Source organism: Bos grunniens, chromosome 7, assembly GCF_055505025.1.
Source record: "Bos grunniens cultivar Pamir isolate PY7600 chromosome 7, Bosgru_T2T1.0, whole genome shotgun sequence".
NCBI lineage: Eukaryota > Metazoa > Chordata > Mammalia > Artiodactyla > Bovidae > Bos > Bos grunniens.
Genome location: NC_141171.1, coordinates 3,923,868 through 3,946,020, shown reverse-complemented (window position 1 = coordinate 3,946,020; position 22,153 = coordinate 3,923,868). Strand labels below are relative to the sequence as shown.

The 22,153-nt window shown below is 57.2% G+C and overlaps 3 protein-coding genes across 5 annotated transcripts; 2 read left to right on the top strand and 1 right to left on the bottom strand.

The window, feature by feature from the left end:
• Positions 1 to 1,717: 1,717 nt before the first annotated feature.
• Positions 1,718 to 3,115, bottom strand: TSSK6 (testis specific serine kinase 6). Its single transcript, XM_086408171.1, has one exon. It carries the CDS (start codon positions 2,991 to 2,993, stop codon positions 2,172 to 2,174), a length of 822 nt encoding a protein of 273 aa, XP_086264297.1. The 5' UTR covers positions 2,994 to 3,115; the 3' UTR covers positions 1,718 to 2,171.
• Positions 3,116 to 3,831: 716 nt separating this feature from the next.
• NDUFA13 (NADH:ubiquinone oxidoreductase subunit A13) lies at positions 3,832 to 12,185 on the top strand. Its single transcript, XM_086408172.1, has 5 exons — positions 3,832 to 3,939; positions 9,825 to 9,903; positions 11,195 to 11,266; positions 11,731 to 11,800; positions 11,992 to 12,185. The coding sequence occupies exons 1-5, from the start codon at positions 3,846 to 3,848 to the stop codon at positions 12,109 to 12,111; spliced, it is 435 nt and encodes a 144-aa protein (XP_086264298.1). The 5' UTR covers positions 3,832 to 3,845; the 3' UTR covers positions 12,112 to 12,185.
• YJEFN3 (YjeF N-terminal domain containing 3) lies at positions 12,027 to 21,850 on the top strand. Of its 3 annotated transcripts, XM_086408167.1 has the most exons (6): positions 12,027 to 12,826; positions 17,369 to 17,477; positions 19,383 to 19,493; positions 19,703 to 19,816; positions 19,900 to 20,050; positions 21,608 to 21,850. In XM_086408167.1, exons 1-6 carry the CDS (start codon positions 12,768 to 12,770, stop codon positions 21,811 to 21,813), a joined length of 750 nt encoding a protein of 249 aa, XP_086264293.1. In that variant the 5' UTR covers positions 12,027 to 12,767; the 3' UTR covers positions 21,814 to 21,850. The 3 variants fall into 3 exon arrangements, with proteins under 3 accessions (XP_086264293.1, XP_086264294.1, XP_086264292.1); XM_086408168.1 differs by lacking the exon at positions 17,369 to 17,477 and having other exon boundaries at positions 12,219 to 12,826; XM_086408166.1 differs by lacking the exons at positions 12,027 to 12,826; positions 17,369 to 17,477 and having other exon boundaries at positions 18,891 to 19,493.
• Positions 21,851 to 22,153: the final 303 nt, after the last annotated feature.

The window sequence follows — 22,153 nt, the reverse complement described above, 5'->3', positions numbered from 1 at the left end:
CTGCTGGATCAGGCACCCAGGCTCCTCAACAGAGGGAGGGCAAGTCTTAAGCATCTTCTCCAGATAACAGATGGGACACCACCAGCCTGGTTCCTGAGACCCTGTCCCCTCGTAACTGAGTCATGGGTGTGGCCAGGAGGGGAAGGACCCCAGGCCCACTGCTCACACACAGTAATCAGAGGGCACAACAAGGCACGTGCCCCACCACAGCCATTGGGAGCACACCTTGTGAGGGGGGTGAGGAGGGAAAGAAGGGCGCCTCGTGAGGTGCCCTTTTTAGGCCAAGTCTTGCATGAAGAGAAGGGAAAAGCGCTGGGAGTGGTGTCAGCCCATGCAAATGCTCAGAGGTGAGACCAAGCAAGGCAGGTTGAGGACAGAGGAAAGCGGTGTGCCTGGGCCTTGGGGGCACGGGGAAAGGATGTGAGCTTTTTCTTGAGTGAGCAAGACATTTCCCTCTTCTCACCCTGCTTCTTGCTCTGTAAAATGAGGTGGTTGGGACCACATCCTATTTGAAGGGAGTGGAGGGAGAGCTGGCGCATAATCCCCAAGGGAGTGGAGGGAGAGCTGGTGCATAATCCCTGAGAGCCATGGAGAGGGAGGGAGCAGAAAAGGACCGCTCTCCTCAGGGACCCGGGCTCTGGTGGAGGCAGACAGGAGGAGCACCGAGGGAGCTGCTTCCCATACACCCAAATGACAACAGCCACTGTCACTACGCTCAGTAACCTCATCACAAGCGAAATGACCCCCAGCCTTCCCCAGACCCTGTGGGGTCCCTCTCCAGACACCAGACATGTACCCCTTTACCTCTCTACCTCCATTCCAGCTACGGGAGTTCCTCGCATTATTCAGACACACCAGCTCCATCCTCTCCTGGGAGCACTCCTGTTTCCAGTGTGTGATTCCTTCCCTTCAGCCCCTCCTTGCTCACCCCCACCTGGCATTTAGCATAACTTAAATTATTTTATCTTCACGCCATTCTTACACTTGCCACGTGCTCCCTCACTGGGAGCACGGATGGATCCAAGCCACTTGGCTGTGTCCCAGTGCCTTGCACACAGCAGTTGCTCAAAAAATGCCTGGATGAACAGAGCATGAATGAAAGCAGGAGTGGGACGGCGGGTATAGGGGTGGGGGGGCGTGTGTACCTGTGGCCGATTCATGGTGTGAAAACCATCACAGTATTGTAAAGTGTATTGTAACTGTTCTACAATTAAAAAAGAATGACCGGCACACTCCTTTGCCTCACCAAGGAAGGTACCAAACACTAAGGGGAGCTTCCACCACCTCCCCACCCCACTTCAGACATAGCTGGGTGCCAATCCTGGCTGTTCTTGGGCAAGTGATACCTGTGTGGGCCTCAATTTCCTCTTTTGTAAACACTGTTTCTGTCTGGACAGACGCCCCCCCCCCCACCCCCGCCCCTTGCTGTCCCATCCTTAAACACCAGAAAGGTGCTGGGGTCCTTTCTGGATTGGGGTCCCCAATCCAGCACGTCCATTCCCAGGGCCATTACGTTGCTGAAAATGACACCAAGGCCCCTTCGAGTCTGCCCAGGATGGGGAGCCCGAAAGGTCTCTGTTTGAATCCTCCTAACTCCCTTTTCAGACCTGGAGCAAGAACCTCCACAAGTCTCTCTAAAATGGGGTGCTCGTGCCTGCCTTGCCCCGGGGAGTGATCCCCTCCCCACTGCTCCATAAAAGGGGGCCATTGCTGGAACTAGGTGCGAGAAAGAGCGAGTTTATTGCAAGTTCCAAGGAGGGCAGCGCCTGGAGCGCGCCTTCCCTCACCGGTATGTGAGGCTGGCTGTGGATTGACGCCCTCCGCGCGCGTCCGCTCGCCAGCAGCTTCTCCAAGCAGCCACCGCCCACCTCGTAGCGGTCGCTCACCTAGCACCCGCGCAACGTTTCTGTCTCCTCTCATCTGGCCCCCTCTTGGGGCCTTCTCGCCGGTAACCGAGGGGGCGCACGCGCCCTCCTGCTCTTGGGATCGTGTTGTAGTAGCTGAATTCCAAACAGGGGCGACTGCGGCCCCCGGCGTCGAAGTAGGGAAGGGGGAAGGGCGCGTGCACAGCGGTGCGCGGCGGCTTCGCGGAACTACCGAAGCGCGCTTCTTGCGCGTGCCCTGCGCTTGCGCAATGCTCCGGGCGGCGGGAACGGTGGTAACCCCGGCTTCTAGCCGGAGTCCCCCGCACGCAGCCAGCCGTTGCGCGCTACTTGGCCCGCGGAGGGCCTGGCCGACGGACTGAACTGCAGCAACTCGGCTATTAGTGCTTTGCAGCGCTCGGACAGCTCGAGGCCGTCCGGGTAGAGAACGCCGCGCTTCTGGCGTCGGGGCAGGCCGGCGATGTCCGAGTCGTCGAAGGGCATACACCCGGTGACCATGACGTAGAGCACGACGCCCAGGCTCCATACGTCGTACTTCTTGGGGTCGTAGGGAATGCCCAGCAGTACCTCGGGCGACGCGTAGGCAGCAGAGCCGCAGTAGGTGGTGCTCAGATCGGGGTATCCGTGAGCCTGACGGCCGAAACCGAAGTCGGTGAGCTTGACGCGGCGCTCATCAGGGCTCAGCAGCACGTTTTCGCACTTGAGGTCGCGGTGCACCAGGTGGTGGTCGTGTAGGTAGCGTACGGCACCGGCGATCTGCGCGAAGAGGTCGCGAGCCTGCCCCCCGGGGATGCGCCCGTTTCGCTGCACTGCCTGCAGTAGGTCGGTGGCGGCCGCCTCCATCACGATGTACAACTTCCCGTTGCACACCTCGATGAATTCGAAGACGTGCACGATGTGTGGGTGCCGCACTCCCCGAAGGATGGACAGCTCGCGTGGCAGGAACTTGTTGACAAAGTCGGGCGGCGCGCGCCGCCGGTCTACCACCTTGATGGCCACTGTGCCCTTGTATTTCTTGGACGTGGCCACTTTTACCTTGGAGTAACTGCCCTCTCCTATCGTGCGGCCCAGCTTATAGCCGAGTTCGCTCAGAAGCTTGTCGCCCGACATGGTGGCGCCTGGGGCGCGTGGGGAGCAGGAGGCGGCTGCTGTCGGGGGGCGGCCGGACTCCGATCTCGGGCCTAACCCATGGCGCTTGGCACCTGCACACCCGCACCCCCATGTGCCCACTCCCCGGCCCCCTCCTCCGCGGTGCCTTTTATTGCCCAGGTAACAATTTCTGCCTTGTGAAGTGACCGCGGGCGTCACCCTGCCTCGGGGTGGGGGGTGGGGGCCCTGACCCCGCCCCGTGGTGCTCTCCCCAAGGCCCTACGGCTTTGTGACTCATAATCGCTCTGAATGATCCAGTTCCCGATGAGAGGACACTAGCAAGGCGTCTTGACCGTCACCGGAGTGGAATCAGAGCCTGGGGTTGGGGCGGCTCCTCAGGAGTCCGAATCTGAGCAGCAGCCGTCCCGAACTTCGTGTAATCCAGTCCTAACCCTGCAGACCCCTGGGCTGCCCGCAGGGGGCCCCAAAGGGAGAAAAATGGGACGATACCTGGCTCCCTCGGGAGCCTGGGGGTTTCTAAGTGGCCTCACATTGCCCCAGAGGGAAGGTGAGTGGGAAGGTCCTTTGGTGCAAGAGCTCTGGCGACCAGACGGGCTGCAGGCTTTAACACCGACCAAGCCATGCCTCCATCTAGGAGAAGAGAAAATAAGGACTTTTTGGTCGCAGCTGGGGCGCGCAGTCGATCCCAGGCCCCGCTACGGAGCTCTCGCACGAACTGGGTTAGGTGCAGCGGCGCCCTAAGTTTCCCAGTCGAGCCCGAGACCTGCGCCGCAGCTTCCGCCACACTCAGCATGGTGTCGATCGCCGTTGCGTAACTTCCTCCTGCGACCGGAAGTGCAAGGTCCTGCAAGCATGGCGGCGTCGAAGGTGAAGCAGGACATGCCCCCGGTGGGGGGCTACGGCCCTATAGACTACAAGCGGAACCTTCCGCGTCGGGGACTGTCGGGTCAGTGTTGCCCTGCCCCGGGTGTCAGGGTCTGGGCGTTTTAGGCGCCGCGGCGGGGTCGGGACGCCAGGGAGTCTAGCGGGCCAAGGTTTCCCCCTCCGTATGACAGGAGGCGGCGCCCTGGGATCCCCAAAAGCTTCAGTACTAACAATAATGAAAACTGCTGCAGTTTGTCGACCGTTTACTAAGCCCTTTGCTTCCTTCTCGTAACAGCCCTGAGGTCGGTCCCGTTAATTATTTCCATTTTACAATTCATTGATTAAACCGAGAGAGGGCTTCCCCGGTCGTTAGGCGGGTAAAGAATGCGCCTGCAATTCAGGAGACACAGGAGGCGCAGGTTCGATCCCTGGGTCAGGAAGATTCCCTGGAGGAGGAAATGACAACCCACTCTAGTATTCTTGCCTGAAAAATCCCATGGACAGAGGAGCCTGGCGGGCTACAGTCCATACGGTCGCAAAGGGCTGGACATGGCTGAGCGACTGAGCACAAACTGAAGTTAGTTTAGCTCCCATGAGACACGAGAGAGGATGCGACTCCCCACTGGGCCACCCAGAGCAAAGCTGGGGCCGAACCTGGAATACCCAGGGAATTTGAAAGATTATTTTTGCGGGGGGGGGGGGAGGGCGGAAAAAAAGTTCTGCAAAGTGGTTCCTCGCTGGTAGCCCCCACCTGCAGGATATCCCATAAATATGGATTCTTCTAATTGTCAAGGGCTCTAAATAACGTTGTAAAATTTTTTTATTGGGGTCAACACAAAAATATGTAAGAGAAAGTAAAAAACGCCCATACACTGCACACAAGATTAACAAATACAAAGAATGTCAACCAAGTTAAGAATGAATATTTTGCTGTAACTCATTGAGCTTTACATTTAAAACATGTGCATGTTTTGCAAATTATGCCTCAGTTAAAAAGCAGAAAAAAATTCACGGGCATGGTTTTTTTAAATGTTATAATTAAGACAGAGAAAAGTTAATGTTAGGTTAAAAACTCAAGTCTTCCCTTGCTCCCTACTGGCTTTTTTTGTAATTTGGAACAAAGGTTGGCAAACTTTTTCCGTAAAGAGCCAGGTAAGTATTTTCTGCTTTCTTGGCCAGACAGTCTTTCTCCCCTGTTGCTTATTTTACAACTTTACCAACCTAAAAGTGTGCTTAGCCTGAGGACCATACAAAACAGTTACAGGTTAGAGTTGGAGCACTGGGCACTGGACTGTAGACTCACTCCTAGATTCAACAAATATAATGCGATCTGTGTCATCTTTTCTCACAATCTTAACTTAGCACCCAGGCTGGAACGCTCCTCGGGTGTGTGGCATGAGTTTTGTCTATACATGTGTCCTTCTGTGACCTGTGTCCAGACCAGACCGCACAAGAACCCCAGCCCTTGGGTCTCCCTGGGCTTCCCACAGCCAGCCTCTGTCTCATTTTGCAGTCCCACACGTGGCCTCTATCCTGTTGTCAGCAGCACCTGCTGTGGGTCTTAAACACCCCCGCCTGCGCTTGTGTCTCTTTCCGTCAGCCCTTTACACCCGCTTCCCCTGTTGCATGTCCAGACCACCTCAGTCTTTCCTGGGTGCAGAGGGATGAGGAGCATAACCCTTTCCGAGGTGTGGGCTCTGTTTATGTGCCTGTGTCTAGTCAGTGCGCCTCCGTTTAGTAACTGCTGAACGCGTCCTCAGTGCTGGGCTCTATGCTGAGGAGCTCACCCAGCAGAGGAGACAGACACACTGCTTGTAATCGCCCATTGCGGCCAGTGCTGAGGCCCAGGGTAACTGGGGCCTTACCGAGCCAGAATGGGCGAGAGGACCTCTCTGAAAGGAGTTGCCCAGGCAGAGGGAACAGCAGATGTAGAGGCTTCACTCAGCCTGCACCCTGCCCTCCTTTCTGTCCTCCAGCCTTATCCGCAGCTGCTTTCTCTCCATCGGTCTTGCTCTTGTCCAGGCACTGTGACCCCCAGCTCGGCACCCACTCCCCTTTTCTCTGCCTGGACCACTCACCGCCAGCATGCCACACGTGCCAGGCTGGCTCAGGCCACCCTTGATCCATACAGCTACTGAAGTGACTGTTACCCCACCTTTCCCCTGGCCACTCACACCCCTCTCTCCTCTCTCCACACCCTCCTGTACCAGTGAGGGGCCCTTTTTTTCTGGTATCTTTAACATTTTAATTGAGATTCACATGCCATACCATATAATCACCCATCTCATGTGTACAGACCGATTTTTAGTCTGTTCCCTGTTGTGCAACCATTGGGATGATCTAAGTTTACATTTTCATCACCCCAGAAGAAATGCTGTGATTAGCAGTCGCTCCACATTCTCCCCCAGCCCCTGACAATCACGGATCTGCTTCCTGTCTCTAGGGATTTGCCTCTCATATAAAGGGCATAGTTAACGATGTGTCATGTCTAACTTTTCTTAGCATTTTTTTTTAATATATATTCTGTTTATTTTCGGCTGTGCTGGGATTCCACTACTGTGTGGGGTTTTCTCTATCCGAGGCGAGTGTGGGGCCACCCTGGTTGTGGCGCACAGCTTCTTGTTGCGATGTTGTCTCTCGTTGCGGAGCATGGACTCTAGGGTGCGTGGGCTCAGTGGTTGCAGCACATGCGCTCAGTAGTCGTGGCTGCTGGGCTCCAGAGCACACGCCCAACAGTCATGCAGGGCCTTAGTTGCTCTGTGACATGTGGAATCTTCCTGGATCAGGGATGGAATCAGTGTCTCCTGCGTTGGCAGGCAGAGTCTTAACCACTTGACAACCAGGGAAGTCCTCACGGCACATTTTTAATGTGTATGTTGTAGGATGCTTCAGTGTTCCGTCTTCATTATGGCTGAATAACCTTGTATGGCTGGACGTTTTGTGTGTCCATTTACTATTCGACGGACATGTGAATTGTTTCCATCTTTTGGCTGCTGTGAACATTCTTGTGTGGGTTTCTGTGTGAACATGCTTCCTTTCTCTTAGGTGAAGCGGGGCTGCTGGGTCACATGGCAACTCCACATTTAACATTTTGAGGAACTGCCAAACTGTTTTCCAGATCGGCTATACCAAATTACGTTCTCACCTACAGTGTATGGGCGTTCCCATTTCTCTGCGTCTGGACAGCAGTGATTGTTTTCCAGTAAAAAAATTTAGCCATCCTAGTGGGTGTGAGTGGAGAAGGAAATGGCAACCCACTCCAGTGTTCTTGCCTGGAGAATCCCAGGGACAGGGGAGCCTAGTGGGCTGCCGTCTATGGGGTCACACAGAGTCGGACACGACTGAAGCGACTTAGCAGCAGCAGCAGCAGCAGCAGTGGGTGTGAGGTGGTGTCTGATTTGCATTTCCCTAGGGACTGATGATGTTGAGCACCTTTTCATGTGTTTCCTGGCTATTTGTGTAGCTTCCTTGAAGAAATATCTATTCAGACCCTTGACACATTTTTCAATTAGGTGGTTAGTCTTTATTATTGAGTTTTAAGAGTTCTTTATATATTTTGGACACCATTCCCTTATCAGATACATGGTTTGCAAATACTTCCATTCTGTGGGTCGTCTTGTCAGCTTGTTGGTAGAGTCACTTGCAGCACAAAAGTTTTACATCTCAGCAGCGTCCGATTCATCTGTGTTTCTCTCGTCACTTGTGTGGCCAGTGTCTAATCTAAGAAACGGTTGCCTTATCCTAGGTCACGGAATGACTTCCCTGTTTTCGAAGGGTTTTGCAGTTTTAGCTCCTACATTGAGGTCTTTGATCCATTTTGAGTTAATTTTTGTGTATGGAGGGCGGGAGATGCACACTTTATTCTTTTGCATGTGGCTACCCGGTTGTCCAATTTGCTGAAAAGACTGTTCTTTCCCCATTGAATTATCTTGGCACCCTTGTCCAAAATCAATTGACCATAACTGTGAGGGTTTATTTCTGGACTGTCAGCTCTGTTCCACCGATGCACACGTCTGTCCTTACGCCAGTGCACACGGTCTTGTATACACAGCTGCGTGCTAAGTTTGAAGAGTCCTCCAACTTTGTTCTTTTCCAGAACTATCTCAGCTGTTCTGGGCCCTTGCATTTCCACATGAATTTTCCGAGCTGCTTGTCAATTTCTGTGGGACTGTGGGGGGAAGAAGGGATTCTGATGGGAACTGGGTTGGATCTGTACCTCAGTTTGGAGACTGCTGCCATCTGAACAACGTTGAGTTCCGATCCATGAACACAGGATGCATTTCTGTTTATTCAGGCCATCTTTACTCGTGGCCTGCACCCTTTTCTGGATATGCCCCCCCCACCCGCCCCATTGTCGTCTCCCTCCAGAGGAGGCGTGGACACCCCCGGAGGGCCTGGGGCCTTAGCCTCAGGCTGTCAGTGAGGACTAGATGAGTTGGAGGGAAGGTCGCCTTTCCTTGTTGTTGCTTAGTCCCTCCGTTGTGTCTGACTCTTTGTGACGCCACAGACTGTGGCCCACCAGGCTCCTCTGTCCATGGGATTCTCCAGGCAAGGATACTGGAGTGGGTTGCCATGCCCTCCTCTAGCACCCTACCTTACTCTTGGACCCGCACATGGCGCCCAGTGTTGGGGGTAGGAGGCCCTTACGAGGACAGTCCAGGTCTGTTCTCTGGGCTGGGTTAGGAGGAGAAACCCCTGAGCCTCTCTGCAGAAAATGGGCAGCTGTGGTCAAACACGCATCACCCAGCAAAGAGAGCGCTGCGTGCCCAGCACGGGTGGTCAGCCACTGTGTGCGAGCCACGGGCGCACTGCGGGCTGGTCCTGGGCACTCGGGCCTCTCAGTGCAGGGACCAGGGTGCCCCACTGCCTTGTCCCCCATAACTCGGGAATGTCTTGCCTTGAGCTTGTGTTTTAACAGGTTGAACTAAAAGGAGTAAAACACTGAGCCAGTTTCTCATTTCTCTCCGGCTCCAGCAGAGGTGCCAGATGAGTCCTGTGCTAGCCAGGCTAAAGGAGAGAGAGCCCTCAGGGAGTGGCTTTACCCACCATTTGCTGGCCCTTCACTGGGTGTTAATGTGGGGCTCAGTCTGGCTGAGCTTGTGAGCTCATCCCAACAACCATGAGTTCCATCCAGAGGAGAGACCAAGGCTGGAAAGAGAAGGGGGTGTGGGATGAGCCAACCCCAACCAGGCCCCAGGCATCCAGACCTCCCTGAAGACCCCAGCAGGCCCATAGCCTGTCAGTCAGAATTACAGCGCAGGTGCCCCGGGGGCTCAGTAAATATTCATTTGAGCCCCTGTCTCCTGGGGTCCCAGGAAGGGGGCTCAGTCCCACGAGGCTGGAAGGCAGCAGCATCCTGGGAGCCCAGGGCGTGGCCGGGTGGCCCCTGCAGGGCACCGCCTGCCTCCGGCAGCCCCATCCAGCCTCTTGTGGGCAACCCCCGGGGAGGTGGCCCCGGCTGCTGGGCCCTCTGTGGGGCCAGGACCCAGCGTGGACACCGTCCTTCGCCACGGGGACCAGGTGGCTGAAGGAACTCAAGCAGCCTTCTGGGCACTGGTGGGCTGAGGCCACCCAGCCATAACCATTTAGACTACCAGGCTCCCCCATAGCCTCTGCCCAGCCTGCGCCTTCCAGGAACCCTGGCATGGGGCTGAGGTGTGGCAGCCGCAGCAGCCTGGTGTGCCCTGTCCGCAGAGTGGGTGATTGGGACGAAGCGTGGGGTCTACAGTTGCCGGGGAGCGGGTGTCAGCGGGAGGGGTGGGCAGATTCTCCACAGAGACAAAACAAGTAGTCAAAGAACAGGCGTTAGAAACAGCCCTGGCTGTCTGGGCGGGGCTCCATGAGGGCTTTCGCCTTCTCCCTCTTTCCTGTTTCTGGAGCGCCTGCCATGGGGGGGTTGTGGGTTAGGAGAAGGGTCGAGGTGGCCTGTCCCTTGGGCAGGTGCTGAGCAGTGCCCTCTCCCTGCAGGCTACAGCATGTTCGCCGTGGGCATTGGGGCCTTGCTGTTCGGGTACTGGAGCATGATGAAGTGGAACCGCGAGCGCAGGTAGGCCCCGCACTGGAGAGGCGGGTGGGGACTTACGCCGTGGACTCGGGGTTCCTCCAGGCCCCCATCAGCACCTCAGGGAGCTCAGGGCCTGAGCCAGCGAGTCCATTTCTGGGCTTTACCGTCAAGGAATGACTGACTAGTAAGTAAGAAGCTTTCCTCCGGGTGTTCACTAGGTACCCTTGAGCTCCACCCCCAGGTACCCCAAGGTCTGGTTTGCATAGCCCATCAGGCAGAGGCAGGGGCAGGGGGACAGGCCCTGTCCCTCAGAGGGTGTTTGTCAGTGGTGCCCGGGTAATGATACCAGGGCTTCAAAGGCAGATCATGCAAGACAATGGCCGGGCCAGCCACACCGGCCTGAGGGTCCCAGTCTGCCGTGGCCTTGGTTTGGACCCTGGCCACCTCTGAGACTGCCCAGCACTCTGTCAGATGGCTCCTCCTCACTGGCTCCCAACCAGCAGTCCCCCCCACCCTCCCCCACTGTGTCCTGAGCATCCACCTTGACCCTGCTCAGCCCTCTATGGGGGCAGTGCTGGAGAAGGTCCAGCACATGGAGGGCACTCCGCTTTGTTCAGTGAACTCAGGGCACCTGGGGGGTGCTGGACACGAGGCCCCCACCCTGGACAGGCGAGACCAGGCCCAGTCCCCCGGGGGGCACCAGGGTAGCCATGGTATGTGACTGATGAGGACAGCAGCCCCAGTCCCTGGGCCCTGGGGGCTGAGGTGGAGGCGGAAGTTCCCTGGGACCCTTCCCTGTGCTGCTGTGGATTCGTGGTGATGGGGGGACAGGGTCAGGGGCCACCCCCTGGGCTGCGTCACTGGGACTGCTCTCCCCACTCCCCCCAGCAGACAGGGCTGGTGAGTTAAGAGACGCTGAAAAGCAGGCAGAAGAAAGAAGCTGCTCATGATACTCGCCCCCCGCCCCCCACGGTTATTTTGAGATGAAAAGGATGTGGTTCTGTACGGCCCAGAACCTCATGATGAATGTTCCCCCCAGTTCACTGCAATCATCAGGCCCGGGCTATTTTTAGGATTAAAAAAAAAAAAGTTTTGAACTGAAAAGAAAGTGTGAAGCCAGCAGTCTTGTGGACTGCTGCCGCCTCTGCCAGCTGCGTTTCCCCACATCCCCCATGCCCATCGCAGGCTGCCGGTGGGTTGAACCCACTTCCCCCCTTGCTTGCCTCTGCCTCGCCCCCGAGCCCCGTGCCAGGGTAATGCCTGTCCAAGGGCCTCATCGTCTGCCCGCATCCCAGCCTGAACTGATCTGAGTGTTGGTTTTGGGGTTTCACAGGCGTCTACAGATCGAGGACTTCGAGGCCCGCATCGCGCTGATGCCTCTGTTACAGGCAGAGAAGGACCGGAGGTAGGCCGCTGGGGTCAGGAGGTCACAGGTCAGAGTGCCCCAGCCTGCACCGTGGGACAAGGCCAGAATGCACGTGGGGATCCACAGCCATGACCTTGTACTCCAGGGGCTGCCATCGTCCTTGGAGAGGACCCCATACTTGACTTGCAGGAGAGACCCAAGACAGAGAATGAATGTTTCTGGAGGAGGGGGCTTTGGCATTGGAGGGCTGCAAGAGTTTGCCAGGGGAAGGAAGTAAAGTGGAGAGGTCAGCGTGTGTGCGGGGCTGAGAGCTGTAGGAGGTGACGGGGGCTGGAGGAGTTGCCAGGGGAGGAAGTAAAGCGGAGAGGTCAGCGTGTGTGCGGGGCTGAGAGCTGTGGGAGGTGACAGGGAGCTGGAGGAGGGGCAGGTCTGGCAGGTTTGTTAGGCAGGGGCCCGGGGAGGGATCAGCCCTGTCCCCCACCTCCCACCTTGTCTCCCTGCAGGGTTCTCCAGATGCTTCGGGAGAACTTGGAGGAGGAGGCAACTGTCATGAAGGATGTGCCGGGCTGGAAGGTGGGTCCTCAGCCCCCCAGGGTCCAAGCCGCTGCAGAAACGCAGCCTCCCACAGAAAATACAGGGCTTTAGGGGAGTGGTGCCAGGTGCCAGAAGGGGGAGGCTGTTCAGGGTAGAGGCACAGGGGCTGCCAGTCCTGGTGGGGTCCCAGCAGACTCATGAGACCTACCCATACCCCTTCATCCCCACAGGTGGGTGAGTCCGTGTTCCACACCACGCGCTGGGTGACTCCCATGATGGGCGAGCTCTACGGGCTGCGCGCAAGCGAGGAGGTTCTCAGCGCCACCTATGGGTTCATATGGTACACGTAGGGGCCTGCGCCCCAGAGACTGCTGCACCCGCGTCCCCTCCCCACTAGGAGAGAATAAACGCTTTGGAGACTGGCCTGCTTGTGTCCCAGGGACTGAGTGATTGGGGGTGGGGGTGTCAGAGGAGGTGTGGGGACTAAGCAGAAGATGCCAGTGGGGTGGCCCCTGGATTGCCCTGCAGTGGCGGCTGACGAATGTGCCTGGACTTTTCCCTGCCTTTCTTGAAACCCTGCTTGTCAGCAGCCAGCTTCTTCAGCCTGGGGATCTTCCCCACTGGGGTACCGGCTGGGTGGATGGGCGACCTGTATTGGAATGTGCCGGGCTGGAGAGGGGCGCAGCAGAGGCGGGCCCACTTGCACCCAGGCCAGGACCCTATAGCGGGGGTGATGAGCCCATCGCTGTCCTTCCAGACTTTGTTTCCCTGCCAGTATTCGGAACTTTGGGATTCCCGCCATCCTATAGGCAGCTCCGCTCCTGGCACAAAGGGGTTAAGTCCACTTGCACTTTACAGCCAATGGCCATGCGCAGCGCCCTCGCGGCGTCTCCTGATTGGCGGACACACAGTGGGCGGGAGGCGAGGGGACGCCCCCTCTGCCCAAGGATGCGTTTAAAAGGCTGGGGCAGTGGTGGCTGCCTGCGGCACACACATCGCCTCCGCCATGAGCAGCACGGATGGCCCGGATCTAGCGGAGGCGCCCGAAGAGCGGTGTTTCCTCAGGTCAGCCAGGGAGAGGGACCAGAGGGAAGCAGGGGCATGGCTGGAAGAAGGCCTGGGGAACCAGGGGCTGTAGATGGGAGGCAGAGGCAGGGCCGGGATAGGGGGTGGGGAGAATGCCAGGCCCATCCCAGAATTTCGAATTTCCTTGGAGGGATTAAACCTGCGGCTGCCAACACCTCCAATGCTGCGTTGCTAGGGAAACGGTATCTGCAGCAGGCCCGCCCCTCATGAATTATTCATCAGCACCACTGGTTGCTCCCTCAACCCCATCCCCGCCAAATACACAGAGCCTAAGCAGGCCCACCTCCTCTCCATCTTTCCCAGGGACCCTGGAGCCGTGCGCCTTGTTCCCCATCTGGGAAGAGCTGCAGGCTTTCAGCTCCTCAAATGCTCACACCCTCCTTGGTAGTCCCCCCTGCTACTAACCCCCTTGTTCAGAGAATAAAACTGAAGACTGGGGAGGGAAGCTGCTGGCTGAGCTCGGATTAAAGCAATTTTTAAATACACGGGCCACTTGCCAGTGGGCTGATGAATTTGGGGTCTGGAGCCGGCAGCTGCGGTTGTGTCTTCCCCCTGATCCTGAGTCGCCCTCCCGTGTCCTCGGCTAAGTGTGCAATACGGGCCCCAAGCCGGGCTCTCTCTAAACCAGACCCAGCCCGCTGGCCACTCAGCCCCTCTCCTCAAGGCAGGTCCTGTGCAGCAGTTGGCTGGTACCCAGAGTCCGCTAGAGACCCAGCACATGCGAGGCAGGGGGAGGAAAATGTTAGAAGCTGGAGCTGTGACTGCACCTAGTGTGGGGGTCGGAGAGGCCTCAAATGCCACCCGGGGAGTGATGAGGTGCTGTGTGTTGGGTCAGAGTGGAGCACGGGGAGAGAAGGCCAAAGTGGGAGACATACTGGGGAGCATGTAAGTCTGGTGAGGAATTTGAATAAATATTCTCTGAATGCGGGGGAGGTTTGGGAAGTCTAGCATTCAAGTTTTCAAAACCCCCATGGCTCGTGTGGAGTTTGAGGGGACGGGATTGCAGTAGTAGCCAGGTGAGCCAGTGATGGAGGGCTGGAGGGCAGAGGCGGGAGGGTGGAGAGAAGCAGATGGAGCTGAGAGAGCAGGGAGCGTCTGGCACAGACACCCTGGCCTCAACAGCTGCACCTCTAAAGAGCCCCCTCTGGGGCTTTTGCTCCTTCTGGGGCTGGTGGGCAAATCCTGGGGCCTTGCAGCTCCTCTCCTGGGGGCGGAGGTTGGGAGAAGCAAGAGGCACCTTCATAAACTGAGCACCTTCTGCTCCTCAGCCCCATAGCAGCTCTGCCATATCCCCTGCCCGACTTGGAGCAGCTGCTGCCCCAGCCCTCAGGTTCCCGGACTGCCCTTTGCCTGTGGAGTCCCGGTTATCACTCTGGTGACCTGCTAGGCAGGAAGATAATGGAGTGAAAGCCGCTCAGTCATGTCTGACTCTTTGTGACCCCATAGACTGTAGCCCGCCAGGCTCCTCTGTGGGGATTCTCCAGGCAAGAATACTGGAGTGGGTTGCCATGCCCTCCTCCAGGGGATCTTTCCAAGGGATCGAACCCAGGTCTCCCGCCTTGCAAGCAGATTCTTTACCGTCTGAGCCACCAGGGAATCCCAGGAAGCCTCCAAATGGAGGCCAGAGGCCAAATCTTCAGAACAGAGGGAAAAAAGAGGAGGATGGATGATCTTCCCCAGCCCTCCCAGGGGGGCAGCAGAGCTGTCTCAAGCTGAAGATGGGGAATGAGCCGTGTTACTGCACACGGGCTTTCTCTGGTTGCAGCGCGTGGGGGCTACTCTTTGTCACGGAGCACTGGCTTCTCATTCTGGTGGGTTCTCTCGCTACAGAGCACAGGCTCTAGGTGCGTGGGCTTCAGTAATTACAGCTTGCAGGCTCGGCAGTTGTGGCGCGTGCGCCCCTGAGCTCGCAGGCTCGGTAGTTGTGATGCAGGGGCTTAGTTGCTCCAAAGCACGTGGAATCTTCCCAGGCCAGGAATCAAATCTGTGTCCCCTGCATTGGCAGGCGGACTTTTATCCACTGTGGCATCAGAGAAGCCCCTGGGCCTGCCTGCCCTGCGGTGCTCTTCATATGGCCCCACCGGGAGCTCCTTTTCCCTACCTGGCCCTTCAGCCTACAGCGTCAGCCGCAGACAAGCGTGGGCTTGAATTGTGGCTCTGCTTGCTGGGGTCACAAGGCATGTCACCTTGCCCTGAGCCTCATCTCCATCATGTGACACCCTGCAGTGTGTCTGACCAAGTTTCTCAGCCTCACTCACTCTGCCTCTCTCCTGTCCCTTGAATCTGACAAGTTCACTTCCACCACGGGAAGATAACGAGCCTCGTTATTCTTGCCACTTGGATTACCTCCCACGGCACTCCAGGTCAGCTCCTCCAGGAAGCCCTCCCTGACTTCCCATCCCATAGCAGTCCTGGCTTCCCACCTCCAGCCCTCCTGCTGCCCGGCCTGGTCACACTACAAAGTTAGCTAGCAGGTTGTAGTCTCCTGCTCACAGAACTTAAGAAGGGAGCCTCAGGATTCACCCCAATAAGCCTCTGCCTATCTGTAGGTCGGCCTCGGCTTCTTTGCTCATACCCCATCCACAGCTCTGGAGACAGACCCGTGGGTAGAAGGCTCAGTTTTCCAGTTTGCTTCCAGTGTGACTCTGGGCAACCCATTTTACTTCTGAGTTGTTATATGTTCCTCCAACTCTTCTGAGCCCGATCCTTTTAAAGTAATAATTATTATTATGATGCTTTGTATCATCATTATTATTATTATACTCAAGGGTGTGCTAATAAGCTGGGGGCAAGTGCTCTTCCTCACCTGGGAGGGGTCCTGGCTAGGGAAGCTGGCATCAGGCTATAGACTCTGCTCAGCTGCTCCAGCCCCTGATTCTGGCACGAGGAACATCTTCCCATCCCTAGTGCCAGCTTTTCCTCTCGGAAGCCACCAAGCCCATGTCCCTTGGAAGGCCCCCTAAACTGGGGCTGGGCCCTGCTCTTAGAAGAGCCCAACACTTGGCTTAATGCTCTGCCATCACCATCTTAAAATTCTTAATAATTATTGATCAAGGGGCCCCACATTTGCATTCTGCACTGGACCTCAAAAATTATCTAGCCTGTCCTGCCTTTTGCAAAGGAGGAAGAAAGCAAGGCTCAGAGAGGAGTCAGACCTGTCACTCAGCAAGCTGGGGGCGGAGCTTCACCTCAACTACATTGGCTCCATCTCTCTGGCCACGATTATTCGAATTTTTAAAAATTAATTTATTTTAACTTCTTTTATTTTTGGCTGCCCTGGGTCTCTCTGGCTTTGTTTGGACTTTGTCTAGTTCCCGTGAGTGGGGGTTACTCTTTGTTGCAGTACCTGGGCTTCTCTTGTTGCAGAACATGGGCTCTAAGCACGTGGGCTCTTGAGTGCAGGCTCAGTAATTGTGACGCATACACTCAGTTGCTCTGGGGCATGTGGAATCGTCCCAGGCCAGGGATCGAACCTGTGCCCCTGCAATGGCAGGCGGATTCCTATCCTCTCTGCCACCAGGGAGGTCCACAGTCATTTGAATTTTATCACTCATCTAAAGTAGAATCACCAATGAGTCTCCTGGCTGCAGTCCCGACAGCCACCACCTCATGTGAACCATTAAAATCCTCTGCAGCCTTTAAAACCCGCCTCTCCCAGGCACCTCCAGTCCAGTCTGCCCCCTCCAGTGTCCTAGAGTTTCCTCAGTGGCTTCCACTGCCTAAAATCCACACATTGTCCCAACAGCTAAGTCCTTCATGCTCTGCTACCTGCGCTGGGTTCCTCCTGCTCTGGGGGCTTCAGGCATCTGGGGGAGGCCCCCACTGTTACTGATGTTTGGTCACTAAGTCATGTCTGACCCTTTCCGACCCCATGAACCGCAGCACTTCAGGCTTCCCTGTCTTTCACTATCTCCCAAAGTTTCCTCAAACTCACGTCCATTGAGTTGGTGATGCCATCCAACCATCTCATCCTCTGTCACCCCCTTCTCGTCTCGCCCTCAATCTTTCCCAGCATCAGGGTCTTTTTCAGTGAGTCGGCTCTTCTCATCCAGTCGCCAAGGTATTGAAGCTTCATCTTCAGCCTCAGTCCTTCCAATGAATATTCATTGTTGATTTCCTTTGGGATTGACTGGTTTGATCTCCTTTCAGTCCAAGGGACTCTCAAAAGTCTTCTCTAGCATCACAATTCGGAAGCATCCATTCTCCAGCTCTTACATCCGTACAGGACTACAGGCGCCCATGCTCTGGGGCAATGGAACGAACATGCACTGCCATGTGCTTCCTCTACCACCAGAGGGCTCCCGTGCCTCAGGCTTGTGTTCGAAACTCCCACTGCCTCCCTGGCAGGCTTCCGTTCAACCATGTATAGGACAGATGAGGGAACTGACAGAGGGTCTTCAACTCTGGGCGCGGGAGTGGGGGCGGTGTTAGGGCCTGGCTCGGAACACTAGTGGCACATTTCTGGCTCCAGCTCAGTGTCTGTCTCTCCGTCTCTCTCTGTCTCCCCGCTCTGACCCTCAGCACCGCGGAGGCAGCGGCCCTGGAGCGGGAGCTGCTGGAGGATTATCGCTTTGGGCGGCAGCAGCTGGTGGAGTGGTGTGGCCATGCTAGTGCCGTGGCTGTGACCAAGGTACCTGAGCCTGCTTCTCAGCCTCGACCCTGAGCAGACGGTCGGTTCACCAAAGCGGAGGCCTAGCTGCATGACCCCCCGGCCAGGATGGTCATTTCTGCCCTCAAGAAAGCCCTCTTGGCTTGGGGCCACCCCAGCCCATCACTCAGATGAGGAGACCAAGGTCCGTCACTGGCCCTGGCCAGGGGGTTGCTGAACGTCAGGACAGAGACAGGGGTCCCCAGAGATGTAGAAGCAACTACAGAGATGGGTCTGGGGCCCTTGACTGCCTGTCTGCCACCTCCACCTCTTAGGTCTTGAGCAGAGGGGACGTCAGCTTCCTAAGTCTGAACACCCCCAAACAGCTACCTGCCACGGGTCCAGGAACTGAGGCCCAGAGGTGGGGAGGAGTAGAGCTATATTTGGCTTTGCGACAAACCCCCAGGCTTCAAAGTGCCTGCAAGAGACCAATTGCTGTCCAGTGGTCCGTGTCATGCTGCCAGACCACGCTGGGCCTGTTTCCTCGTCTGAAAAAGGGTAATAAACTGAGACCAGTGAATAAACACAAATTCTAGAAAAGTGCCCAATCGAGTCAGGGCTCCAGCAAGTAACCTCTTCCTCTTCCTCCCCTTCTTCCTCTTCTTCTGATCACCACTGTATACTTTTGAAAAAACTTCGTATCTTTCTTTACGTGGATGCCACTGTTTTTTAACTTAAACGTTCCTATTTCCAAGTGAAACGTATCCTGAGTGAGATGCTCAGAGGAAAGAAGAACAATGAAAATCAAAGCCACAAAAGCAAACCCAGTAAAGTAACCTCATGCTTGGCTGTTGAAGACCAACCATCCAGTTTTCACATTGAAAGCTTTGTGTCTGTCCAGAAGAAAGCCAGCCAGACATTATGACTCTCCCTGACTAGGTCAGGTCTGGGGCTCTGGGCATGGCGTGGTGGGGTCATAGGTATGATCAGGGTGAGTCAGGACCTTGGTGAGACCCTGGGGAGGAGACTCCAAGAGGAAAGAACTCCCTTGGTATGGTTGGAAGTTAGAGTATAGTTTGGCCCCCTGGAGACCTCAGAAGCCCATCAGAGTCACTGTTACTCCTACCTGATAGAGGTGCAGGGAGGAGTGAGCTGAGGCCGTGCAGAAAGTCTGGGCTGAGACTCAGCTCCTGCGTCAAATAGAGACGCAGAGTCTGAGAGAGACAGAGACGGAGAGAAAGAGACACAGAGGTGAAGACAGAGACTGGAGAGAAACAAGTATAATATTATTATCATTACTTTAAAAGGCTTGGGCCCAGAAGAGTTGGAAGAACAACACGTAACAACTCAGGAGAAGTAACATGGCTTGCCCAGAGTCATGTAGGAAGCAAGGTGGAAAACCGAGCCTTCTACCCTGGGGTCTGTCTCCAGAGCCACGGATGGGGAGTTAGCAAAGAAGCTGAGGCCGACCTATGCACAGTCTGAGAGACACAGAGAGAAAGACAGGGAGCGGGACAGAGGAGAGAGGCAGGGCACGGCTGGCTGGAAAAATACCCCCGCCTCCCGCCCCCAACCCTGGGGCCTCCTGGAGGGATGCAGGCCTGGAAACATGGGCGGGGGAAGGGGCAGCCACTGCAGCGGAAGAAGGTGGAAGAATGTCTGCAGCTCAGGCCGAGAATAAACAAACCGCACTCCGGCTCGGGTGGTGGCAGGAGGCACGTTTCTCTGCTCAAGCTTGAGAGAGCCCGAGGCAAGGACTCTGGGTCTCCAACAAGGAAACTGAGGCCCCGAGGGGCCCCGTGCCACCCCCAGAACACCTCTCCCCGGTCTCACCCTCTCACCTCCTGGCCCGAGCCCCACTCCTTCCTCCACCCCGGCCTCAGTTTCCCCGCCGGCCTCGGGAGGCGTTCCGAACTCCGCACCTTTGCCTTTGCCGTGCCCTGCCAGGTGTTCCCTCTGCCCGCTCTCCCCCGGAAGCAGAGGACGGCGCTGGTCGTGTGCGGCCCAGAGCAGAACGGAGCGGTGGGGCTGGCGTGCGCCCGGCACCTGCGCGTGTTCGTGAGTAGCGAGGACGCCCTTGGCCTCCCAGTGTCACCCCCCCACCCCGCAGCCCTGAAAATATCTCTTGCTCCTCTGCTCAGTGTCTGGGGGGAGAGAGAATACGCCCAGTGCTTGCGTCCGGCAGTTCCTGCCAAGTTGGGAGCATCCGAGGCCCAGTGGGGAGCTGGGGAGGGTCCCAGTGCCGACCCCCTTCCTGCTTCCCACAGGAGTACGAACCCACCATCTTCTACCCCACGCGCTCGCCAGACCCACTGCACCGGGACCTGACTACTCAGTGTGAGAAGATGGACATCCCCTTCCTGTCCTATCTGCCCACAGAGGTCAGCTTGGGTGGCAGCCGAGGGGTGGTGGGGGAACACAGCCCCCAGGCCGCCCTGACCCTGCCTCTGCCTCGCTCTCCCAGGTCCAGCTCATCAACAACGCCTACAGGCTGGTGGTGGACGCTGTGCTGGGCCCTGGTGTGGAGCCGGCCGAGGTCGGGGGTCCCTGCACACGCGCGCTGGCCACGCTCAAGCTACTGTCCATCCCCCTCGTGAGCCTGGACATCCCCTCAGGCACGCCAGGTGGAGGGGGGGCATGAGGGGCGGGGAGACAGGCTTGGGCGGAGGACCCTCTCCCCTGGTTTCTGGTGGTCCCAGCCTGTTTGCCCACCCGAGTATGCTTCCTCATCAAGGATGGCTTCTACACTCTGGGTGAGGCCGAGGGTCATGTCCATCCTTTGGATGGGCAGTGCCCAGGCTGGCGCCCAGGTGACCCTGGTTCCCCTCCCCCTTACACCCAGCACGGCGTGCCCTCTGCCCATCCTGGCCCAGTCGCCCAGGCAGACGTGAGCTCACTCGGCAAAGGCCTCGCCCATCCTGGCCGCCGCCCCATGCCTGTTGGAACCATTAGGCAACGGGCAGACGGAACAAACAGCTGCTAGCCAGCCGGACCCTCCGTGGGGGCAACCAGACTCGGGGGACATCCTCCGGCTTACAAGAGCCCAGGGTCATAGCAACAGGATGCCACAGAGCTGGGGATGGTGGCCAAAGGAGGAGGTGGGGTGGCTAGTCAGGGGGAGAGGCTGCAAGCTGGTGTCTGAACAGACAGCCTAGGACAGAGGGGGTCGCCCTCTTAGCTCAGGAGGGGTTATTAGTGCCCCTAGTCTGAGGGTGGAAGCTAGGGTCAGAGAAGGCAGGATTAAAGTCAGAGGGAGAAGGAATTCCCTGGTGGTCTACTGGTTACGACTCTGCACTTTCAATGCAGGAGGCACGGGTGTGAGCTCTGGTCAGGGAACTAAAATCTCACATGCTGCCCTGTGTGGCCAAAAAATAAAGAAACACACATTTTAAATAAATAAAAAGTCAGAGGGAGGAGGCTTTCAGTCAGTGGTCCCAGATGGGTTGGAGGGGGCAGAGAAGGCAAGAGCCCAAGTCTGAAGGTGAAGGCTCATCTGAGATATGGCAGAGGCTATGGTCCAGTGAGGGAGGGGCTGGGACCTGCCAAGCCGAAAGGCAAGATCTGGTCTGAAGATGAAGGCAGGTCAGAGGGAAGAGTCTCCAATCAGAAGGAGGAGGATGGATGCTCACGTTGCTAAGGGCAGGGCATATCTTCAGAGGCAAGAACCTAGCACAAAGAGACAGGTCTGGTGGGGGAGGCTTGACTGAGGATGGAGATGAGAAGTGTATTCTGAGTAGAGGGTGGGGATCTGGTCAGAGGAGGCTGCCAGGTCTGGGTGGAAAGGTCTAAGAGGGGGAGCTTAGGGCTGTTAGGGAGGGAGGGATACAGACACACAGGTCTGATTGGGAAGAGCCGCAGGTAGAAATGTAGTCTGATGGCAGAGGTTGAGTCAGATGGAGGAGGAAGATTGGGTCGCAGGACTGGAGCAGAGACAGACAAGTATGAAGGCAAAGGCTGTGGTCAGAGGGGGAGGGAGACATATCCAAGGAGGGAGGAGAAACTGGGCTGAAGGCAGACGCTCAGTTTTACGGGGAGGCCGGTCTGACCAGGACTCACGTGTCAGAGCCGAGGCCGCGCAGGCTGGGGAAGGGAAGTGGGTGGTGGGCGGCGGTTCTCCTGAGAGCGAGCACCCCCCCAGCCTCGGCTCCCGCCTCCCATCCTTCCTCCCCCAGGCTGGGACCCAGAGACTGGCGGCGACGCCGAGGACGGGCTACGACCCGACGTGCTCGTATCGCTGGCGGCGCCCAAGCGCTGCGCCGGCCGCTTCTCTGGGCGCCACCACTTCGTGGCGGGCAGGTTCGTGCCCGACGACGTGCGCCGAAAGTTCGCTCTGCGCCTGCCGGGGTACACGGGCACCGACTGCGTCGCGGCGCTCTGACGGGCGCCCGCGCCAATAAACAGACGTGCCACCACTGCCCCCTCGCCTGGGCCTCCTCTGTGCGCCGCGTCTGCCGCGGGGGCGGGCAGCCTCCGGGGGGAACTGCCCACCGGTCCTCCGGTGGCCCAAGGCGGGAGGGATGGAGGGCAGACGCACATGGGACTTCCTGCTGGCCTCCGAGAAAACCGGAGCCAGAAGAGTGGCGGGTGGATTCCGGGTGGGATTGATTACCAGCGTGCTCGGGGCGACCTAAAGCCAACAGATTCGAAGTGAGACCCGGGGGAGGATTTCTAGCCGCCTAAAGGGCTGCCTAAAGCCTGAATGTCCGGACGGCTTCAGG